Consider the following 22,400-nt stretch of genomic DNA (forward strand, 5'->3'; position numbering starts at 1 on the left):
TCGTAGTTGGAAAGAAGCATTCTGTAAGCATTCCACTCAGGGCAATGACAAAATGTGTTATTTAAAGAAAAGACTTAAAACATTGTGTTTTTTATTTTGAAATTTTGTTCTATTTATCTCTTGGGAAAAGACTTAAACAACATCTCACAACAATCATGAGATGTCATGGTGGACTAATCATATCATCCTAACCCTAACCCTAACCCTAACCCTAACCCTAACCCTAACCCCTCCAGCACACACACACAGGTAGCGATAAGCCCCAACATTTCTAAATTGATGAATGATACATGTGTATTGATGTTTTAGTCAATGATATACCACAGCTCACACTGGGGCAGACACTGCTGCTCTGAAGTGGGAACAAGCTGCATGTGGCTCATTAGGCTAAGGGACGAGCACTCTGCAAGGGCTCGCCATAATGACTGAGCCCTGGTCTACTCACTCCCCCTCGGGAGAGAGAGAGAGAGAGAGAGGCAGGGGGGAGTCATTTCAATTAGTCTGAATCCGCCACAACAAAAAAGCCTGCCTCACTTTCTTTCCACACACTCCCCTTGCCTTGGGACAGCTAATCAAATCAAGGCCAGGGTATCAGACGTGGAGAAAGGTGGATGGGTGCGGTGAGGAGAGACAGAAGGAGATGTGTGGTGTGCATATTAGGGCAATCACATTAGTCGAGGTGCTTCTGAGATCTAATGTGTCAGAGAGACTACTGGAGTCACTCATGAGATAAGAGAAACAGGTTGAAGTACAGGGAGGTAATGTACTATGTGAAGTAAGCAATGGTCCCTATTATAAGTATTTTTTTTTAATGTGGATTGACAATTTTTATGAATTGAAAATACAAATTGTTTTTGTCAGCTCCCCATGACATTTAGCCCTAGTAGATTTCCATGTGTTCCTGTCAGCATCTTTGTTCTACATATCAGAGTAACCTGAGTAGGTTTGTGGTGGTGGCCTGGTATGGGGATTTGTGATCTGTGGGTCCTGAAGTTAATGGTTTCAGTGGCTTTGTAGTTCCTAGGTCCTTTTCTAATGCCACATCAAAGTAACAGTAGCATGGCCAAGGGGGATTAGCTTGGCCTGACCAGGCACACTTCCGTGTCTCGTTTCATGTGTGGCACTCCATCTCTCCCACTGACAGACAGCCTGTGCTGGGTCTATGGGCCCCAAGCCCTAATTACAGGTCACCACCTCAACAAAGAGGGGCAGATCAGCCCTCTTTGACCATGTCACTGCTTTTCATCCCATGGCTGACATCATAAAGGAAAAGGGAAGAAGAGGACACTCCAAAAGTAGATTATTTCAGCCAAGTGATTGAGTGAGAGCTTTGAATACATTCTCTCTTTGCAAAAAGAGTATGAGAAGAAGTAAAAATAAAAACTAATGTATGTGAGCTCCTTCAGCGAGACTCACTGTTTTCCCCCACTAGGCTTCCAAAATTATGCTGCACTGCTACAGTCGGGAGAAATGGAATGAATGACAGGCAGCCGTGGGCGCTACCAAATGTCGGTCTTTGAGGGGTAGACTAGTCCATTCAATAATGTATGTAAATATCGAAAGGACAGCAAAATATCTGTAGGAGAATATTTGAAAGTTAAAGGTAATACTTAATTAAATCATGTGTTTGTTAAATACTTGCTATCCATCAATACAGCCACTAAATAGTAGCCTATGAAATCGTTAAAACCCCTATCCGCGGTATGAAACTTCCCTCCCACCAATTGCACATGTATTCCTACTTGTTACTGTTCCAAAGGGATAGGATGTCGCTGTCGACACACGCAACTCTTTCCCTGTCCAGATTTCAAACTTGCATTTGCTCGTCCTAGGGTGGATTTATCAAAGCATTTTGGATACTTTGATCGGATTTAACGTTATTGAAAGGGAAATAGGATTTTTTTTCCTCATGGAAGGTGAGTGTAATTATACATTTCCAAATATCTCTTTGTCATTTCCCTCGCTACTACAGTAATTCCTTTAACACGAGAGAGAGAGGCAGAAATACTTCGTGCGCTCACATTAAGTTATTCCGCCCTTGCAACATTTTTCAACTATTGCAAATTGTTATGGTACATGATACGTACACCTAGTATAGCCCATCCCCGAATATAATACTTGATTGTTATATCATGTGAATGAGTTTAAAGTTTGGAAGAACACTTTACTGTCAAAACAACCGACGCCGCTATGATGTTGAGTGATTTGCTTCTTTTCTGTCAAGACTTGACTCATGAGAGACGGAGACTGTAACAAACTCGTAACAATGCATCTCTAGTCTCTACCAAATGAGTGCCTCCCTCTACATAGGCTCCATTCTCCCCCCTGTTTACCAGGTTTATGTTTTCAATGCCGTTATTTAAATAGAACAGATTGTATTGGTCACTGAAGTTTATGATGTGCTGTATTGTTCTTGTTATAGTTTTCTCACCTCATCAAAGCCACTGGCTCCAAGTTTCCTGAGGGATATATGACTCTCTGGATATGGTCGTGTCAAACGGCGTCTGGAAGTAGTGTTGTTGTTGTCCAGTGTTAATAACAGCCAGCATGCACAACTTGGATTAAGTTGCACATTACGAATGTCTTTCCCAGTGCATCACTGTTCCGTTTTGGACCAGGTCAAGCCTTTATTTTTGCCTTCTTATTTTGGGCTTCATCTGGAATGGAATCTTCCATATGAATAGCTGTAGGTCTAATAGCGAGAGATCTAATGCAAATTCTGTGGATGGATGTAATCTGTAGATTATTGGATGATGTAGATGTTAGAATATTTTATAAATCCTGTGTTTGGAGTTTTGGGACTTTCCCTCCGCTTTGCCACTATATATGTTGGACAAACTGCAAAGTTGCTTCAGTATTCAGGAATGCTAACAATTTCCTCTGCTTTTTCTGCCAGTTTAATATTAGACCAGTGTCCTCCATCATGGACAAAAGGCAACGCAAATCCATACACATCTTTTACTGAATTACAGAAACATTTTAAAACATATACATTTTTTGTAGTCTACCCTCCTACAATTTTTTTCTTTCCTCTGTAGTCTAACAACCTTACAATCAGTTATAACTCAGTCATTAGATTCGATTAGATTGTACTTTAGATTGTACTATTGTCTGCTTGCACAGAAATTAGTTTTGCCTCACATGCTCCAACAAGGTAAAAGGTATATAAAACACAATGACACATTAACAACATCAACATATTAAAAACACAAGACACCCAAACATTCACATTACATTCATATGCAGCCATCAAATACATCTAGTCCATGTAGTCTACTGGTCAGTATTGCATATTCCCAGTCACATTACACTAACCATAACATGTCGATCTATACACTGGTCAGTATTGCACATTATCATTCACGTTAGACCACCCATAACAAGTACATCTATATATACTGGTCAGTATTGTTTCTAACAGTAATGTAACTGTATTGCACAGTGTGGAGGCTATTAAGGTAGTCCAATCAGCTTCCAAGATGTGCTACACATGTCATGTTTTCTGCTCCAGCTGTAGACGAGGAGGGAGGAAAAACAGCTCATGTTTTTGTGATTATTTATCGAGTTGATTGAGGAAACAGACGACTCCAGACCACTTTCAGTCTACACTGACAAAAATATGTTGTTTAGTATGAGCCACAGAGACTAAATCAGCTGCTGATGCAGGTGCTGTCTGAACAGTCTACTCTGCATGAGCTGGAACCAACCGGAAGCCTATTGATGGTCAACCAACGAAGCAAATCTTCTCTTGTTATCTTGGGCCTCCCAACGATGCATGGGAAATACCATTGCTCTATCTTCGAGTCCTCAGCTGTTCTTTCTGTTACACCTGAAAACCAATTTTCTTTGCTCATGTCACCATACCAAGTTTGGTGAGGAAAGTCCTGTCACTGGGTTAACCAATGCCCTCTAGAAGATCTTCACATTAGCTTTTGCTGTTTGGATTTGTGTGTAATAATACCTCAACCTTACCACCACAGCCTCACCAAAAGACCATAACCTGAGGGATTTCTTACACTGCTGCTGCAATACATTCTGCAGTGAATTCTGGATGCTGGCACAGATGCTACCTAAGATGTCTGGACTGTGATGTTGTGGTTCACCATATAGAGACGTTGCAATATCTGGATCCCTTCGCCTTTCTCTCCCGTTCTCTCTTGTCTGTGTGGTTCTGCCCATGTGGCACTTCCACTGTCAAAGAGCAGAGGTGCCTTAGGCATTGGGCATTTATAGGGAGAGAGGGAGAGAGGGAAAGAGAGCGACATCTAAGTTCATTTGCACGCACAAAGCCTTTTAGAGATGCACTGTTATGCCATGAGCCTCCTGGCTGTTGAGGAATAACCTGTTTCAAATGGTGTATGTAATCTCACCCAGGTTAAACAAAGACAGTTCACAGAGTGAAAGCCTCTTATTTGGTTTTGATTCATATTTGACAGCAGGTAATGGCTTCTTGTTATTAGCAAATGCATTCTCACCCTCATTTGACTCTTCTGGTCCAGCCTGTTTCTTCATAAGAACACATCATCTGAACCTATAATTGTCATGAAAGATCATGTGTCAAAATCATATTCAATCTGAGGAGGATAATATGACAAAGCAAGACTTCAACTGCACCATGAGAAAGGATGGGATTTCTCTTACCATCATTGACACGGAGGAACTATTTCTCCCCTTTAGCCTGTGTTATCTCCACTTCTGCAATGTGGGTGTGAATACACTCAAACCTCCCACTTGCTGTAAGTTATATTACAGATGCCCTGGGCTCCCATTTCACAAACAGTTCTTTATTCAACACTGTGGTCTGATTCCTCATATACATTTCTGAAATATAAAATGGGTCACTCCCGACTCCATTCATCTCTATCTCTCTGTTTTCCTTAGGATTGTTTTCCTTCGCTTGCTTGGCCTCCTTTTGTGGGAGCTTAGAGCCGGGCTAGAGTCATCATCTCAAGGCTGTGGACTGGGGAGATTTGACCTGCCAGCAAAACGTGAAGACCTTGGAGCCTTAACTCATGTGTGCCTCTTACTGTAGATGAGATCCTAGAACTGTGGGAGAAGCCTATACAGAATAGGGGGTAGTACTGATATGCTTTCACACAATCTGCTATGTTTAAAAACTGTCTTTTCATCCACAACAAAAGGATTTGTATCAAAACAAAATACAAGGCACCCATTGGGCGGATGAATAACTGCAGTTCCTTTTTCTAACCCTCTTCTTTAAGGTGGCATACTCTATTTCGAGCGGTTACAATGGTTAGGGAGTTTTCTCCTCACTGTATGGGACTCCTACTGCTAGTTTTGCAGGTTACTCATGCATGTCAGAGGCCTGAATGCAGAGCTCCATGAGCCTGGAGGGAGGGGAGCCGGGAGAGTGACTGCTGACTTTGTTCAAACATGTCTGGCTGCTCTGGCAGTTTGAGGTGTGTGGAGTAGTAGGCCTATATCCTCTCACTTCTCCGCTCATAACCACATGGGAGCCAGAAGATAAGAATGTGGAATTACCCTTAAACTTTCCATAAGATGTTATTATGACTCTTAGTAGTTGGCTGCAATTCCAGTTCAACAAGAATCTGAGTAGCATTGCAGAGTAATTGTAGAGATTAAAAGCTAACTTTTGTTTTGTAACCTTTGATATAGCTGTTAAACTCTATCAGGATGAGTAGTGTCATCCCCATGAATCCAAAAGATTTTAGGGTAACACGTCACACACTAAGTTGCCCCTGTATACCTGTGTAGTAACACTGTAATTACAGTTGTTACTTAGTAATGTGGGTAATTGCATGGTATGGAGTTGAGAGGTTTGTGTTTAGTGTAAAAGCGATGAGCAAATGTATACTATGTTGCTACTAGAGTAATCACAGAGGTACTATAAAGGTATGAGGCCAACGTGATGGGAATCCCCTTGGATTCTGATGTTGTATCTCGAGGCTCATGACTATTGGCCACGCTAGATTTGTTTGTTTTTAAACCTCCATTGCTGACTGCCTGTCATAATGTTGGTGCTGTGTGCAGGCCTGACCTTTCCTGTTAATGAGCGTGACATTCGATCAAATAAGGGTCTTAAGCGTTTGCTCTTCCAATCTTCGATCTGTAGGATGGAAACAGCAATGCTTTGTGTAAGCCACACCATAGCTAATGTAATAAAGCAGAGACCCCTGTCAAAGTGGAAACTGATCCTTAAAGCCTGGCAGTTCACATGTACACCCCGCCTTTGCCCTGATGTTGATAATTCACCCTAATGTATGTCAATCATAACCTTTTACTGGGGCCGCTGGATTGTTGTCAATCTTGTTTTCTTGCCAGACATTTATTTCCACAGGACTCCGAGCCAAACAGGCTGTTTACTCACCATCCTTGCTAGGCAAACTGAAGTAGAGGATGAATTCTAGCAGTCAACATAGAGATTTCTGGAGGCTGGCCTTGACGAGTGGGAAGTGGAGACGTTTACTTAGATACTGACCTGAATATCATACTCGTATTCTAATCTGCTTTGACCGAGCTGAGAGGAGGAAGATCCCTTGGAGGCTGTGGGGAATCCCTGGTGTAGCCGTATTACCAACGGTTGCATCACATCTGGTCATACATCTCTGCCTGCCGACATGCATCTTCTCAAGGAATTAGTTGTTTTAATCTGATAAGCTCACTAACGATGATAAGACACTGATGACTAGAACTGAAGCCGTGGTTCTCTGAAGCTATTGAATACTCAACCACATTAACCGTTATTCTCCTCTGTCATTTTCATTCATTTGCATTCCACTCTTGTTTGCCATTTTATTTACATGTCTTTCCATAAAACCTCTCACTCTCTGCTCCTCTGAATCCCTTGTAATGCTGCCAGGCATTGTACTCAATTGATTTATGGGGTTGAAAGTGGTAAACAGTTTTTTTTTTTATCATACTTTTCTCCTTTGTTTGGCTCTTTTATCTGGGCCATGAACAAGGACTGGGACGGACGTCCTTTTGGAAGAGGTATTTCTGGCAAGCCGTACTGTCCAGAGAGTAACAGTCTATGAAATGGCTCTGACTCGTTATATATATACCGTGGCTCAGGAATCTTCTGTGGCCAATGCGATTGAGTGCATCTCCTCATCTCATTATTCCACATTTCACTTACAGCTCCCAGCTGCAAAAACAAATGGCTGGTGAGCTGAGGCCCGGGCCAAGCTGACCTGTGCTCACTGCTCAGGTCCAGCTGTAAGCTCCAGGCCTATTTATAGAGCCACTGCTCTTTAAGGGGAGTTTTAGTATTGGCCACTTCTGTCTGCCTCTGTACCTCCATGTCCTGTCTGTATCAACTATCTTCATTCTTATGAAGTATTTAGCATCAAGCGTTAACTCTATGCCTGTCGATCTTCATTATTTGTCTTTACATTCCCTTCACTGAGGTCACAGGTGTGTGTGACCAACTTTGTGTTTTTGTTTATCAACATACAAGCCCTCAAAATATAGGCCTTGTGCCAAATTGTGGCTGATGCTTTCAACACCCGCTTTCAACACCCTCCCCACTGTAAACCTCCAGATCCCTAAAATTCCAGTAAAATCCTGGTATTCCATGTTCTATGGAGCTGTCAGGCGCTGTAGCATGTACACTGCTGAAGTCTGGGGACATGGAGACGTGGTGGTAGCGGAGTGAGTCAGGAATCAAAGGCCTCCATTGTTGGAATGAGAAGCAGATGTTAGTGTGGAATTCTCCTGACTGCAGCAGTTTGTTTCATGGCTCTGCTTTGAGCGCGCTCTCTCTCTCTCTCTCTTTCTCTCTCTCTCTCTCTCTCTCTCTCTCTCTCTCTCTCTCTCTCTCTCCATCTCAACATGTACTTTATCTGAAACTATTCTTTTGTTTTTCCAGGCTAGCCCAGTAGTAACAGTTTCTCTCCCCCTCTCTGTTGTATTGAATCTCTCTCAATCGCCCCCCCCCCCAAACACACCCCCCTCTCCCCATTCCAGTCTCTCCCTCCCTGTTCTAGGGAGTTTGGTCTGGCTCAACCACTGTCTTTAGTTCTGGAACGATTCACATAGGAGAGCCCCACCCCTCTGATGTCAAACATGAGAGTTGGGAGGGAGAGAGACAGGCCCATTACAGAGGCATTCTCTGTTTCTGTGTGGTTTTTTTGTGTTGTGACTGCCTCTGAGGCTTGCCACGTTGACAGAATTTCTTAGTCCTGCTATCCTAGGCTGAAAGGCAGGAAGCGGTCCTGGCTGCTGTGCTGTGGACACTAGTGTTGCATCACTATTCGCCAGGCAATGAATAGGGGATGGAAGGCAGCAGTAATTTCATTATCCTGCTCTCTCCCTCTCACACAAAGCATTCATATGGGCGATGCAAGAGGCAGTGGAAGGGAATCTACCCCTGCATCTCTCCAGCATCCTATGGGAATTCACTATGTGGTGATGTCTCATGGGAAGACTAGACATGACACAATAGGTCTCTAAAATCATTAGCGATGATGACTACATTGTGTGTCTGACCGTGGCTGAATTACCCCTCACCCCACCCGACAAAGGAATCCTCACTCATCATTTAAGCTCCTTCACTGTACCGAGTAGTAGTATTATTACGCTGGAAGTCAAGGATTATATTTCTACCTGAAAGTGTAATACAATATGACTTCAATAGAAAATAGAGACCACCCCATTAAGCTCTCTATTCTGAAGAACGTAACTGAGCTGGATGCAATTAATATTGGAGGTTTTACGCACCATACTCATGACATGACAGTCTCATGACAATAAGGCATAAACAACACTTGCTCATTCTCCTTAGGTCCACCGCTGCTTCCTTGGCGTTACAGAGAAATATTTGATTACGTAACTAATCGTTACGTAATCCTTTGCAGGAACATGTCTACCATTAGAAATTGTGGTGGAAAGTATGAAGAGTTGGATCGACTATAGAGACAATGATGTCCTTTTGTTTGTTGTATCACGTGAGTTCGGAGCACGGTGTGCCGGTGGAGAGAAACAGAGCGTGAGCGGAGTGATCCAATTATGTTGACCTCTCCTTTAATTAACCCTGGTGCCGTCACACACCTCAGCTGTTCTGTAGTAATGGGTGGCATATGGTGGTGGAGGTGGTGGTGAGGGATCTGGGGCTGCTCCATGCGTGGCACGCTGATCATCGCTTCACAGCGTAAGCGATGTTTACTCAAGGTCACTATATTAGACATCAGCAGCTCGGCGATGATCCTCCCAGTCACGCCTCATCAATACACATCTGCTGAGTGGGCTGTTCGTCGCACTGCCAGCAATGAAGCCGAAGACGATGAGATCTTTTTGTAATACAGTATTTTGACTGCATGTACATTCGACACCTACTACACCTAAGTGTTTTTGCTCTGTAATATGAACAATACAGGAGCTAGACTTTCCTTATTTACCGTTGTCATTGTCAAATGGTATCACCCTTCCAACTGTAACGACTCTCCCCATTTTATGTGAATCCTTATTGTATTATAATGTTTCCATGTTGTGTGAGACTGGTTCAGCTTGTTTGGATGGGAGCCAATTCGTAGTTCTTTAGTTTGCTTGCATCCTTTTGTCTGACCTGAGACCTTTTGCACCCCCAGATGCTGTGAATCCCTCATGCCTCATCCCCTATAATGAAAGAAACTAATGCAGGTTGCTGTGTATGTGGGTGTTTTGTGGGAAACACGGAAAGCTCACCAAACAAGAGTTGTGTTATTGCTGTATCACTGCACTGCATAACAGGTTCCATTTTGCAAAAATTCCCACTCCCCACTGTGGCATTAAACCAGACGGGGAATCAATTGGTGATGTGAGTAACAGGCTCATCACCCCTCACACCCCCCCCCCCCCCGCTTCCCCCCAGTCACTCCATCATCACATTCCTGCAGTTCCTCTCCAGACAGATGTTCAGATCTTCCCCAGGACGCAGGGACATTCTCTTTTCATGAGATCAGACGTGAAGACTAGAGCTGCCTGCTGCCTTTGCGAATAGGAAGGAACCCATCCCTTCTCAAACACGTTAAACAGTCTAAAGTTTTCCCCTGTTTCTGGTGCAGTCTGGTGTTTTGTTTTTTGTGTACTTTTGTTATACTGGGCCTATGTATTGTTGCTCCTCTGGTTTTCCCCTTCAACATTCCATTGGACTTACTGATCACTAATGATATCTTCTCCCTCTTCCTCTTTCCCGACAGTGGCTGAGTGTAGCCTGTGTCCTGGTGCTCCCCATGCCCTGTCCCGTGTGTGCTGGCTGGCCTGCTGAGCCTGTGGCTGCTGGTGTCTCTGTACCGGTCCTGGGCCGTAGCTGAAGCAGGGCTGGTGGTGGTGGTGGTGGTGGGAGTCCCTGGGGCCTGGAGCCCAGTCACAGGCGGAGGGGCCTGTTCTGTCCCAGCCACACAAAGATGAACAAACTGACCTTCCACAACAACAAAGCCATGCAGGATCGTCGCTGTGTCTGTGTTTTTCTCCCCAATGATGACACGCTCAATGTCATCGTCAATGTGAGTATCGGCCCTCAATACTATTTAGGTCTGTAATACTACCAGAACTGGTGTGTCAAGGCTACAATTCGGCAGTTTCAACATAATTCCTCCCTAGGGGCTGTATTTGTGAGTAAGGGATGTATTCTAAATTCTTTGTCCGAAAGCAATGATCAAGGATCACAGCTAATTTAAGCGAAGCCAATTCCAGTCCTCTTCATACCCTAGTGTAAAGCCGATGGCCTGCCTCTCTGATCTCTTCCTCTTTGTGCTGCACTCAGGTGAAGACTTTGTGCCAGGAGCTGCTCGTCCAGGTGTGCGACCTCCTCCGACTGAAGGACTGCCACCTGTTTGGGCTCAGTGTGATTCAGAGTAAGAATGTCCTCCGCCATTGTGACATCTCTCACCTCTCTGCTATGCCTGTCTCTCTGTCTCCCATGAGTCCCAGTCATCTCAGCCTGACTGGGCACCATTGTCTAGTGAGGTTAAAGTTGTTTTACGATGACAGAGCGAGCTGAGGGTCATATGCATGGAATGAGTCACCCAGGCTCCTGTGTGACCGACAGCGAGTGACAATTGCAAGCAACTGCAAAGGAAAGCAAATCGCGGGGGCAGTGTTGTTCAGACAGCTGGCCTCCAGATGAGCCAATCACAGGCTGTGCAGGTCTATTGACCAGGAGCCATTGGGCCTGATTGAGGGACATTCCTGGGCTGCTTGTCTGAATAGCGTGAAATCACTAGGCAAACAGCAGCCATCCACCCCCCCTCAGCCTCACTGTCTCTCTGACCAATGCTTAGGCCTACCCTGCCCCCCTGCCTCTGTCACCCCACCCTCTCAAACACCACTCAGCCACCAGTCAGCTAGCCAAGCCCTGGCTGGCCAATAATTGTCGGTCCTGATGTTTTTCATACAGTTCCCCAGCCTGCTGCAAATCTGTAGTTTTACATCTGTCATCTGGATGACTTAAAGCCTCTACATTGACATACTTGCATGGCAGACCTTTTCCCTCCTTCATTTTCTAATCCTTGACTTTTCCACTCGAAGGCATTTTTTTTATAGAAATTCAAAACCTGTTAGTTCAGCAGAGGACCGCAGCTCATAATAACACGCATCACTAAGAGAGAAGATTAAAACATGACAGAAGGAGACAAAAAAAAACACCAGAGGGACTTGTTCAGTACAATAGAGATTGCAGAGGCTGTCAGTCTGTCTGGCTGGCTGGCTGGCTGTATGTCTGAGATGGTTCCTCTGAGGCAGGCTTTGAAATAGCGTCTCACTAGCGGGGACGTCTGTACAGAGATAAGGCCAGCCAGCCCTCGCTTCTGAGGTGACAGAGTACCAGTGCTACTGCTAACCCTCTGTTACTGTTCCTCCTTCAGATAATGAACACATCTACATGGAGCTGGGCCAGAAGCTCTCCAAGTACTGCCCCAAAGAATGGAAGAGAGAAGCCAGCAAGGTGAGGGGATTACAAACGTGAACGAGGTTCAATTATGAATGTATGGAACACGCGGCGTTGAATGATTTCATAGAAAATGGAGAATTAATCATGTCATTTATTTCTGTCTTGAATCTTTTCAGGGCATTGACCAGTTTGGGCCTCCGATGATCATACACTTCAGGGCTCAATATTATGTTGAGAATGGGAGATTAATAAGGCAAGTAAATCCACTTAACCATTCTTAATGAAACACCCATTAGCACTTACCATCCAAAAATGTTCTCCTCTAAAGCTAAATGATATGATGCATCATTAATAGTAGTAATGAAAAGCTGACTGATCAGTTTGTTGAATGATCACTGAACATTATGATGGAGTCTATTCTTGCCTACACTGCCTGCCTGAAGTCAAATTATTTTTATTTTTTTACACAGACCTCATCGTCACAACTAAATCTAATATGTAGCCCTACCGAACTAGCCATACTTTGTACTGATAGACAATGATACACAGCTCAAATGGTACATCGAGATCTAGTAAGGAGGTTTGTGTTTTTGAAGTTGATCTCCTCTTTCCCTCACAGTGACCGCTCAGCCAGGTACTACTACTATTGGCACTTGAGGAAACAGGTGTTGCTCTCCCAGTGCATCCAACGGGAGGAGGCATACTTCCTCCTGGCAGCCTTTGCCCTCCAGGCTGACCTCGGCAACTTCAAGCGCAACAAGCACTTTGGGAAGTACTTTGAACCCGAGGCCTACTTCCCCCCATGGGTGAGTATCTAACCTGTCCCGTATGTGGTCTCCCGAGCATTATTCACCCAGAATCCAGCCCAGCACACAGTTTGAATGTAGGACTGTAGCCCTTCATTATTCATTGTGCTCAAACACTTTGAGACGGTCTCTCATTTGAGCATGTGACATAGCGGGAACTGGGACACTAGTTTTATTTTTGTCCCTGGAAGTGGCACGCTTGAATCTTTTTTTTTTTTTTTTTTTGAGAAATGCACTGGATGAGGCTGCTGTTCTTGCTGCCCTCCCCCAACTTGACCATGTCAGCCCCACCCCTCTGATTGCTTGCCCTTCCTGCGATTACCTTGTAGTCTTCCTATCACCACTTTGAGGCAACAGGGTCAGGAAATGGTTATGATTACAAGTGCTGGTGAATACCCCCTCATATAATTTTGGACTCCTTTCAGCTGCTAGTCATGAGCAGTTCAGGGAAAGTGACCCAGATCTGGGCCCTGGCTCCTGCTTCAGTCTGGTATGTGGGAGACATTTGTCTTCCCTGGGCAGGGTGCTTCATTAACCTGACTGGTAGCCTTTCCTTCTCCGTCTGCCATTGAGCTGCAGTAGGCACAACAAAATCAGTATCTACAGCGAGGGATTACTCACCACCCAGACTCTTTTATAAGAGAATACTTGTATTGTCCTAACACTTAAACCAGCCCCGTGTCTTCCAGGTGATTGCCAAGCGAGGGCGTGACTACATCCTGAGGCATATCCCCAACATGCACAAAGACCAGTTTGCCCTCAATGCCTCGGAGGCTCATCTCAAGTACATCAAGGAGTGTGCCCAGCTGGACGATGTCACTGTCCACTACTACAGACTCTACAAGGTGAGAGATTGACTTCAGGGCAGTCACAGGGCTCACTGTTGTGCAAGCAGACAGATGTTTGGTGTGTGGGTCAACACATAATAGCACTCAAGCAGTCACGTTGTCAGTGGTTTTTCTTGTCCGGTTGGTACTTACAGGTAACATTGTCCTTATGGGCTTAATATCACATTAGAAAATGAACGATCCCATTGAAGATTATAAGAATGAAAGAAAACAGGTTTAATTGTAGTTTGTAATGTTTATTCAGGTAGACCTCTCATAGCTGTAAATCTCAACTCTTTCACAGGACAAAAAGGAAGTGGAGGCTTCTATGACTTTGGGACTGACCTTGCGTGGGATCCAAATATTTCAGGTAATAATCTGTGTGTGTATGGGGATGAAGCTGATGATTGTTGCATCATGTGTCTGCATGGGCATAATGCACCAGTAGAAAGTAGGTTTGATAGGGGAGTCATTTTGTCATAACTTGTACATAATTTGTACATTTTATATGACTCATTCTATGTGTTTTTCTGTGTTTCAGAATGTGGGGACTGTGAAGCAGCTGTTGTATGATTTCCCCTGGACCAATGTGGGCAAACTGGTGTTTGTGGTGAGTAGATGATCTCCACATCGTTGATTCACCTATTCATAACTGTACAACTTTGGAGGTCTTTTGACAAATGCTAGGCCTAGGGCATGTTTTCGACTGATTCCAGCAATGACGTCTTTGGAGCAAGCCCTGGCTTATGGCCGTGTTTGTGAAAGCACAACTCTTGCGCAGGGTTGTGGAAATGTTGACGCAGAGCCCCTCTTCTCCATACTGCTGTTTCATCTTAGCCCTGCAACAGCCCTCTGGAACTAATCAGGGATTTAGGAAGACTTCCCTTGGAAGGAAAACACAGTGCACACACACACACACACACGCACACACACACACACACACACACACACACACACACACACACACACACATGCACATAAGCACCCTTTGTATCTCTATAATATTGCTGAACCTGTCTTTCGCTTAAGCTGTTTTCCCCATTTCAATCAAAACATACAAGATTTATGTACTTATCATGAGGGGGTGTCCTTTGCCCCCACAGAAAAGCTACTCTAGTTAATCTTCCCATCTTTAGTCTGAGTGGGTTAGTCTGAAGCTGAGCACAGCAGTTAGTAAATTTACTTTCATAGGGTCCCTGCTATCGACGCAAGACAGAGTAGCTTACTGTATCTCAATTTGTCAGTTTAACAGCTTCACTCTTGCAGCCATGACGGGAGAGCTTCTCTATGGTTTGATCCTGTACAGTGATTGATGCATCTACTTAAGATAAGACGTCCTGTTTTGCTCAGGCTATTTCCATGTTAGGGTGGTTTAGCCTTTCTATTCATATTTTCTGGGAGAGAGTGAAAAGCATGGAGTGGTTGTGGTTTGTATGGGGACTTGAGGGGCCTCTTATAGGCCTGTCCCACCCTTCTCCTGAATAACAGGCTCTCTCTCTGCTCCTCCACCCATGAGAACGTCAGCCGGTGGCCCGGCGCTGCCGTGGGCGAGTGAGGGAGCTGAGGGTGGAGGGACGTGTCAATAAACACCAGATGTGTGTGTTGGTTGGGGGGGTGGGGGGGGTTAGGCATGGTTCCATTGGCTGGGCTGAGTTAGGCTCCTCCTGAGTATCCAGCTGTGCAGCCTCCAGTGCACAACTGGAAAGTGAGGGGTTTTCTAGGCCTTGGCCCAGTTGGTTGAAGCTTGTGGATGGTGGTCTCTGGGATGTAGGATGGAGAAGACCTCAGGGCAGACCATGGCAGGGCGAGTTTGCTCACTGTGTGTGGTCTCAGATAGGAAGGTCCAGGGAAGGGGAGAGGAAGAAATGCAGACAGCTGTCACCCTCAGAGATGTCAGATGGACCATGAAGAAATGAAATGAGAGAGTTCTCTGAGTAGAGCCCAACCTTTTAATAAACTGCAGTCTGACACCACCCTCTGTGTGTTTGGTCAGAATCTCGGCCATGTCCTGGAGAGTAGCTACCTATTGATCTGTATGCATTTGGATTTTGTTCACACTGCATTTAGTGAAATCCTTTGTCCTGTCAATTCACTGTGGGCTATATTCAGCACACATACTGTAGTATAGTTGTTATTTTGCCTACACAAGGACGACTACTTGCGCTCCAGATGATGTAGTAGCCTATATTTTGTGTGTGATACTCATCGATTGGCTGTCAAGCAGAGTCTTATGATGCAACTCATTATTTTATGTTCTATGGCACTGGCAGACCTCTTTAGACCTCTAATTCAGACGGTTTTCTTGTATCTGGGTAAATGAACGAAAAATGCAATTCTACAGTAAAAAATCTGCAATCCTTTGCATTTGTCCAGGGCTTGAAACCACCCCTTGTATTTCAAAATACGACCCCAGCAGAAATCTTTATTGGTGTGTATTGAAAGTACCACTGCTGACACTACATGTAGCTTGTTGTTGTGTTATATGGGTGCCAAGGCCTTAGGAGAAAGTACTTACCCACCATTTTATCCAAGGTTTTTCAGACCATTTAAGTGTTTTGACTTCGGCTCTCTGATAAGTAGGAACACTTTGAAATGTTACTGTGCTCTGTTTATCGGGAGTTGTATTTTCTCAGTCAGCACCTATTTCTATTTTGTCTTGTGAATGTTTCGTTGTACTTTGATTGTAACAAAGAGGCTGCTCCCCCATTGTAGTTTCCCTATGGGCCTTATCAGCACTTGAGCATTATCTATGAATTCTCAGTATACTCTTAGATGTAAACACTGCGCTTAAGAAAAATACCTTCCTTCTAAATTCTTCCCCTTTCTGTTTCTCTGCCTTTCAGGGGAAGAAGTTTGAGATCCTCCCAGACGGTCTGCCCTCTGCCCGTAAGTTGATCTACTACACCGGCTGTCCCATGCGCTCCCGCCACCTCCTGCAGCTGCTCAGCAATAGCCACCGCCTCTACATGAACCTGCAGCCTGTGCTGAAGCAGGTCCGCCGGCTGGAGGAGAACGAAGGTACCCATCCATACTTCCTTACCGTATCGCTCAGGCTCTCACTGTGACCCTCCTCTTCTCTGTCTCTGTTGTCACGCTGCATAGTACTAATGTCAATTAACTCTAAAAGCTAGTAGCAAGTGTAGCATCTTTTCATCTTTTCCTGATATTATTGCGGTATCTCACCCTATGTGTGCGACTCTCTCTCTCTCTCTCCCTGCAGAGAAGAAGCAGTACCGGGAGTCCTACATCAGCGATGCTCTGGAGCTGGACATGGATCAGCTGGACAAGCGTTCCCGGGCCAGCGGCAGCAGTGCAGGAAGCGTGTCCCACCACAAACGCCTGTCCCGCCACTCCACGGCGAGCCACGGCAGCTCCCACACCTCAGGCATCGAGACGGACAGCTTCAGGGCCTCGGGCCAGGCCCCCCACAGGCCCCTGCGCACCTGCAGCTCCTCCACCACCAGCCACGGGAGCTCACACACCTCGGGCATCGAGAGCAGCGGCAAGGAACGCATGCTGGATGACGACGGTAAGGCTTGCACCTGTCGACGTGCGTGTCACTGTTTTATCCAACGAGCTGTCTTAAAACACAGCACTGAAAGGCAGGCTCTGTCTCACTCCGTTCACTCTGTCTCAGTCCTGAACATTACCCACCCATAACAATGGTTTACTCTCTGTAGTTAGTTAAATGGTCATGTCTTTGTATCAAATGCCATGATTCACTGGTCCACTGCTCTTATGTATGGTCCATAGTGAGCATTATTAATCCCCTCTGCCCCTCAGAGATTGAAATGCTGGTGGATGATCCCAAGGATTACGAGGAGCTCCATGAGCTGGCCCTGGAGCTCAACCAGGACCTGTGTATCCACATCACTGAGGACATGCTGACCATGTCCCCAGACCAGACCAATGGATACTCAGGTACACCGACTGTCTCACTTCATCTCATGTCTCTCACTTCATCTCCTGTCTCACTTCATCTTCTGTCTCACTCTCTGTCTTTACTGTGTGTTGTTGTGACAGGTTGATGTCTTTCCTGGCTGGGAGTTGATTGGGCGGTGTTGTTTGTATAACTGTTCTCTTCTCCTGTCCCACAGGGCTCATAGTGAAGGATGTCAGCTCCTCCACCTCCAGCTCCTCTGAGACCGTAGTCAAGATGAGGGGCCAGAGCATCGAGTCCCTCCCTCAGGTGAGTGACACAGGGAACCACTGGGGGAAGGCATGCTTTTACATGCCCTCCAATGGGCTAGATTGTTGTTGGATGCTGATCATCAGAACCCATTCGGGAATCCGCTTTCAAACTATTTGAGATGCTTAGTGGATTATTTGCTTTTCCCCACAGACATCAGTGTGCAGGAAGCCACAGACATCGACGGACCGCCACAGCCAATCGCTGGACGACGTGCGGCTCTACCAGAAGGGCTGCCTGCAGTGGGCGGAGCTTTGCCAGGACACGGCGCACAGCTACACGTTTGGCTGCGCCCAGGAGCTCAGCGATGGCGGCGGCTACCAGGGCCTGGCTGAGCAGTGCGCCGGCATCCGTGGTGACCAACACCCCTTCCCTATCAAGAGAACCAGCAAGTACTTCTCCCTGGACCTGACCAGTGACGATGTCCCTGAGTTTGTGGTGTGATGGGGAGGTGGATGAGGTTGAGATGAGGTGACCTCCCACAGCCCCTGCTCCCCAGTCAGACCTAGAGATGCCTCAGGGAAGGAGACAGGAGAGGAGGGCTGGAGAGGTGATGCATGGTTGTCAGACCTGGCAGCAGCAGGCTGTGAAGAGTCCCAATGAGGAAACCTGACATCCTCCAGACATCCACCAGATGTTACCACCCAAGGCCACCTAAGTTACACACCAGAGACAAATAGAACTGACACTGAAAGCTCTCTGAGGAATTAGCCAAAAATGGGAATTTTAAGAATGGGAAAACTATTTTAAATTTGACCCATGCTGCTCCACTGTGACACTCGTTGGGAATGGAGTGTAAAAGGAAAAGTAAGGGAAAGCCAAGGGATCTCATCGTTACCATTTTATTTTCAACTTTTGCATTTTCCAAAGCATGAGCTCTCCAGAATAGGTTCTTGATTTAAATCTTTGCTTGTTTAGCTAAGTATCACATAGTACAGTACACACACACCCTACATATCAATGTTTTGTAGTGGAGACTGAGCAGGTTCCGCTGTCCTTACCCTACACAAATGAGAAATGGGTTCTCTCATTGATGGTGAAATATATATGAGCTATGAACCAAAGACAAGTTAGGCTGAACATGGAAAAGCCATGTGTCTCCCTGTTTCATGCCCACATGACTTCTGTAGTGTGCAACCAATGAAATGATACAGCTTTTGAGTCGGTGGAAGGAAATCATGAAGACACCATGGACTTGTGCTGTGTTGATCCAGAGGAGGGACTTTGACTTGGTCTTGAGCCCTTAAGAATGAATGCCGATGTCCTGGTTCTCCTACGTCTCCCTCCCTCTGTCTCCAAGCAGTACGACATCCCACCTCACCTCCTCTCTTCACCAGAAAGTGCAATGTGCCAACATGTCCCCCACTAAGTTGTCTTTTGTGAGTAGACAGATATGAACACACCCAATGTGCCTTCGTCACACTATGCAGGTCACGGAACCGCAAACTTGCCTTGACAATCACGCTGAGTAACGCCCCCCGCCCCCGCCCCCCCCCCCCCTCACCTGAGTCATGATGAAATGAAATTCAAGCTCTTCTTTAACTGTCTTCCTGGTCAGCATTCTTTTGGTTTTTAATCATTGACATGAGTTAAACCTTCACACACTCACTCTTTTAGTACATTAATCAGTGATTAGTGAAGGGAATTACCCAAAAGCTGATGTCATTCCTATCCTAGCTTTACGTTAAAAGAGCCAGACATTTGAATCTTTGGCACTTTCATGTCCTGTGAAATGTTGCTCAACGTCATTGGCTTTTTCAGGTCTGCTCTGAGTCTGAACCTTTGGGTAGGATGAGTTCCTGCATGCCCTAACCTGTGCAAGGAGCTGAGCAAAGCATCGCTGTAATCCGCAGACAAAATGGAGCCGAGTTGGCCACTGGCCAGCAATGAAACTGACATTTCAACTTGTTGAAAATGTTTTTGTTTTTTTTCACTCAGCTGTCTTTGTTCGTTTTAGATTGTCTTTTGTTTAGATTGTCTTGGTTATTGTTTTAAACTGGAACTTGTTACAACATTTTGTTTTTCATTTTATTATATTAACTGATTGAAAATGTTAGTATTTTTGTATGGAGCGTTTTAGATAAGTGAAATTTGTTGTATATGTTGAAAAGGTATTCTCTGTGTGCAGTTGATGTCTTCAGTATTATAAGCAATGTATGTGACAGTATTATGAACCTGTGATGTAAGATTCACATGTCTGTAAGATTGTGCCCCCTTTTGCCGAACGATAAAGTTCTGTTCATTATTTCATCTAACAGAGGTTACTTGTAGAATGTTGCTGTTGACACCAAATGGTTGTTGTGGTGCTCAGTTAACTCTCTTCAAGATTTTATCCGAAATGTGGTAACTTAGAAATCACATACAACTAATTTTCATAAACTTGTTATAACCATACAAATCCACATTTGCCGCAGTCAGAAGTGCTTGTACAGAAGATGGTAGAAAATAAACCAGTTTCAGTAACCTGCTCATTTAATGTGTGGTAACAGTACAGTCTGCAGCATCTAATCATACACTATAGTATTCCAAACACAAGTCACAGAATCTAGTATCTCTGGAATAATGATAAAAACAGAATTCTATGTCATAGTTTATTTGGAATGAGACAACCCTGTGTACCTCATTTAAGTAGTAGAGTACAGTAGATGTACAGGACGTGTCGACAGAACAGACTAGAGCCATTCCCACTGAGCTGCTGCTGCTGCTCCATAGACCTCTAGAAGCAGATTTCTGCTGTGGCACAGTGAAGAGATCTGACAGATCCGCTTTTCTGCACAGCTGGACACATCAGCTGGATACATCAGCTGGACACCTTGGTCTCGAGCCACAGCTTGGCAGCAATAAACCATTGTTGAAATGATGAAATGTGTAATCATTAATACACTTATGAATTTGATAATGTTGTGTTGTTGGAAGCAAAAATGGATGCTCTGTATTTCTAACGAGAGGTTGTTACTTCCCTATTTTTTATTTTTGTTATTATTTCTACTCATTAATGGGTGTCTGAACAAAAAGAGATGCTATTGTGTACACAGTTGCTGGTAGATTATTGATGTATGTGTTATATTCTATATTAAAAACAGTGTGTGTCAAGGTACATAGCCATAAAACCAGAACTACAACCTGAATCTTTTCATTTTGTTAAATTCTCTCCTTTGGTGACTTAAATACATGGTCATATTTACACTGCGTAAGCGTCTCTATGGCTGCACTAAGAGTCCATAATCCTTTCTGTGAAAGGATCTCCCTTCAGGAAAAAAATGAATGATTTTTTTTTGTCAAACCCTGTAGTGAAATTGATTTGTTAATATGAAGTCTGGTCAGTGCCTTCTTGGTACTAATGCTCTCAATATTCAATAAAAAGGTACATTTATTTGCCAAAGCTGAGATGCCCTGTCTGATCTTTTGAAATTGTAGTTGTAGAGTCATGTAGCACGTATTGCATGAAAAACAATTCATTATTAAAGTTGGGAGGGTCAAAGGCAAATGAGGAACCTTTCTGAGGAACCTTTCTGTATCTATGGAGACATGCTGCCCTCTGGTGCATGTAAAAAACACGGTCAGTTATGTTGTGTTGCCTCAGACGATAGTCTACCACCAGGTGGCAGTGTTCACTTTGTCTGGTTTACTACAACCGTGTGACTGAAGAAGTGCAGTCTGGCAATAGATTGAATGGAGAGACTTGAGTGATCATGTAAACCATCGTTGGTCACACACTCTGACCTCAGGATGGCACATACGTGCGAAATACCTTGCCTGTTCTGGCTCCTCCTTATGTGCTTTACTGCTTCGAAGGAAAGGTCATGGAGAGTTGCTATTGGCCACAATTTAGGTGTTAGATAATACTGAATTCCTGTTGATGACTATAAGCATTATGTAAGTGAAGAGTGAATAATATGGTACTTGATTATAATTGAAAGTTATGGTGCGTTTTTTAATGTGTACTCTTATGGAGTGACACTTATATGTGTAGGTGGATGGGTTAAAGAGATAACATTAATTACATTGTACACCGGCCTACGCTTGTGTATGCTACTGACCATTGACCTCTCTCTCTCTCTCTCCCTCTCTCTCTCTCTCTCTCTCTCTCTCTCCCCTACTATCTCTCTCTCTCTTTCTCCCCTACTATCTGTCTCTCTCTCTCTCTCTCGCAATCTCTCTTTCTCTGTGATACATGGATGGAACATCATTATCAAAAATTAACTGTATTTTGATTATTTATCAATATCTTGTATCATTAAGACCTATGATATCATATATGTTGGAATTTGCAATCTTGCACATACTGTAAGGTAAAGAAATGGATGAAATTAAGTGAAATTAAATTCATGAAATGTTCCCAAATGCTGTGAAGATGCGAGAAAACATGGACGGCTTTCTTTGGCAAGCTCCTCCCCTGTACTCTGACATAAATACAGTGCCCCCCCCCCCCCACCCCCCCCCCCCCCCCCCTCTCTCCGCCCCTCCTCTGTTCCCCTTTCCTCCCAGCTACACAGCTGTACAGGAAATCAGTCATCCACCATCCACTACTGTCACCATGGCAACACACAGAGGGGAAATCCATTTTTATCAGGCGTTCTCTCCTTCTTTCTTTCTTGCTCACTCTCTCTCTCTCTTTCTCACTCTTTTGTTGTGTTAAAACATATGAGATGTAATAGTTCACACGTCATTTACACAAAGGAACACACAGATGTTGTTTAGTTATGGCAGGGAGTAATCATGTCATGCGT

At 44.6% G+C, this 22,400-nt stretch overlaps 1 protein-coding gene across 1 annotated transcript; it reads left to right on the top strand.

Moving 5' to 3' along the window:
* Window positions 1-1,774: 1,774 nt before the first annotated feature.
* Window positions 1,775-21,046, top strand: frmd6 (FERM domain containing 6). The gene is made up of 14 exons (XM_083683785.1): window positions 1,775-1,916; window positions 10,158-10,463; window positions 10,724-10,814; window positions 11,823-11,902; window positions 12,025-12,101; window positions 12,468-12,654; window positions 13,344-13,499; window positions 13,786-13,851; window positions 14,023-14,091; window positions 16,325-16,499; window positions 16,702-17,010; window positions 17,265-17,402; window positions 17,579-17,670; window positions 17,824-21,046. The coding sequence occupies exons 2-14, from the start codon at window positions 10,365-10,367 to the stop codon at window positions 18,112-18,114; spliced, it is 1,830 nt and encodes a 609-aa protein (XP_083539911.1). The 5' UTR covers window positions 1,775-1,916; window positions 10,158-10,364; the 3' UTR covers window positions 18,115-21,046.
* The last annotated feature ends 1,354 nt before the right edge of the window (window positions 21,047-22,400 follow it).

This window comes from Argentina silus (assembly GCF_951799395.1).
Source record: "Argentina silus genome assembly, chromosome: 13".
Taxonomy (NCBI): domain Eukaryota; kingdom Metazoa; phylum Chordata; class Actinopteri; order Argentiniformes; family Argentinidae; genus Argentina; species Argentina silus.

What these genes read in the sequence shown, in the direction of transcription:
- frmd6 (XM_083683785.1), top strand. Translation starts at nt 10,365, where the DNA reads ATGAACAAACTGACCTTCCACAACAACAAAGCCATGCAGGATCGTCGC. An exon ending in TGGGCTCAGTGTGATTCAGA is followed by an intron (nt 10,815 to 11,822) that starts GTAAGAATGTCC and finishes TTCCTCCTTCAG; the next exon opens with ATAATGAACACATCTACATG. An exon ending in GAGAATGGGAGATTAATAAG is followed by an intron (nt 12,102 to 12,467) that starts GCAAGTAAATCC and finishes TTTCCCTCACAG; the next exon opens with TGACCGCTCAGCCAGGTACT.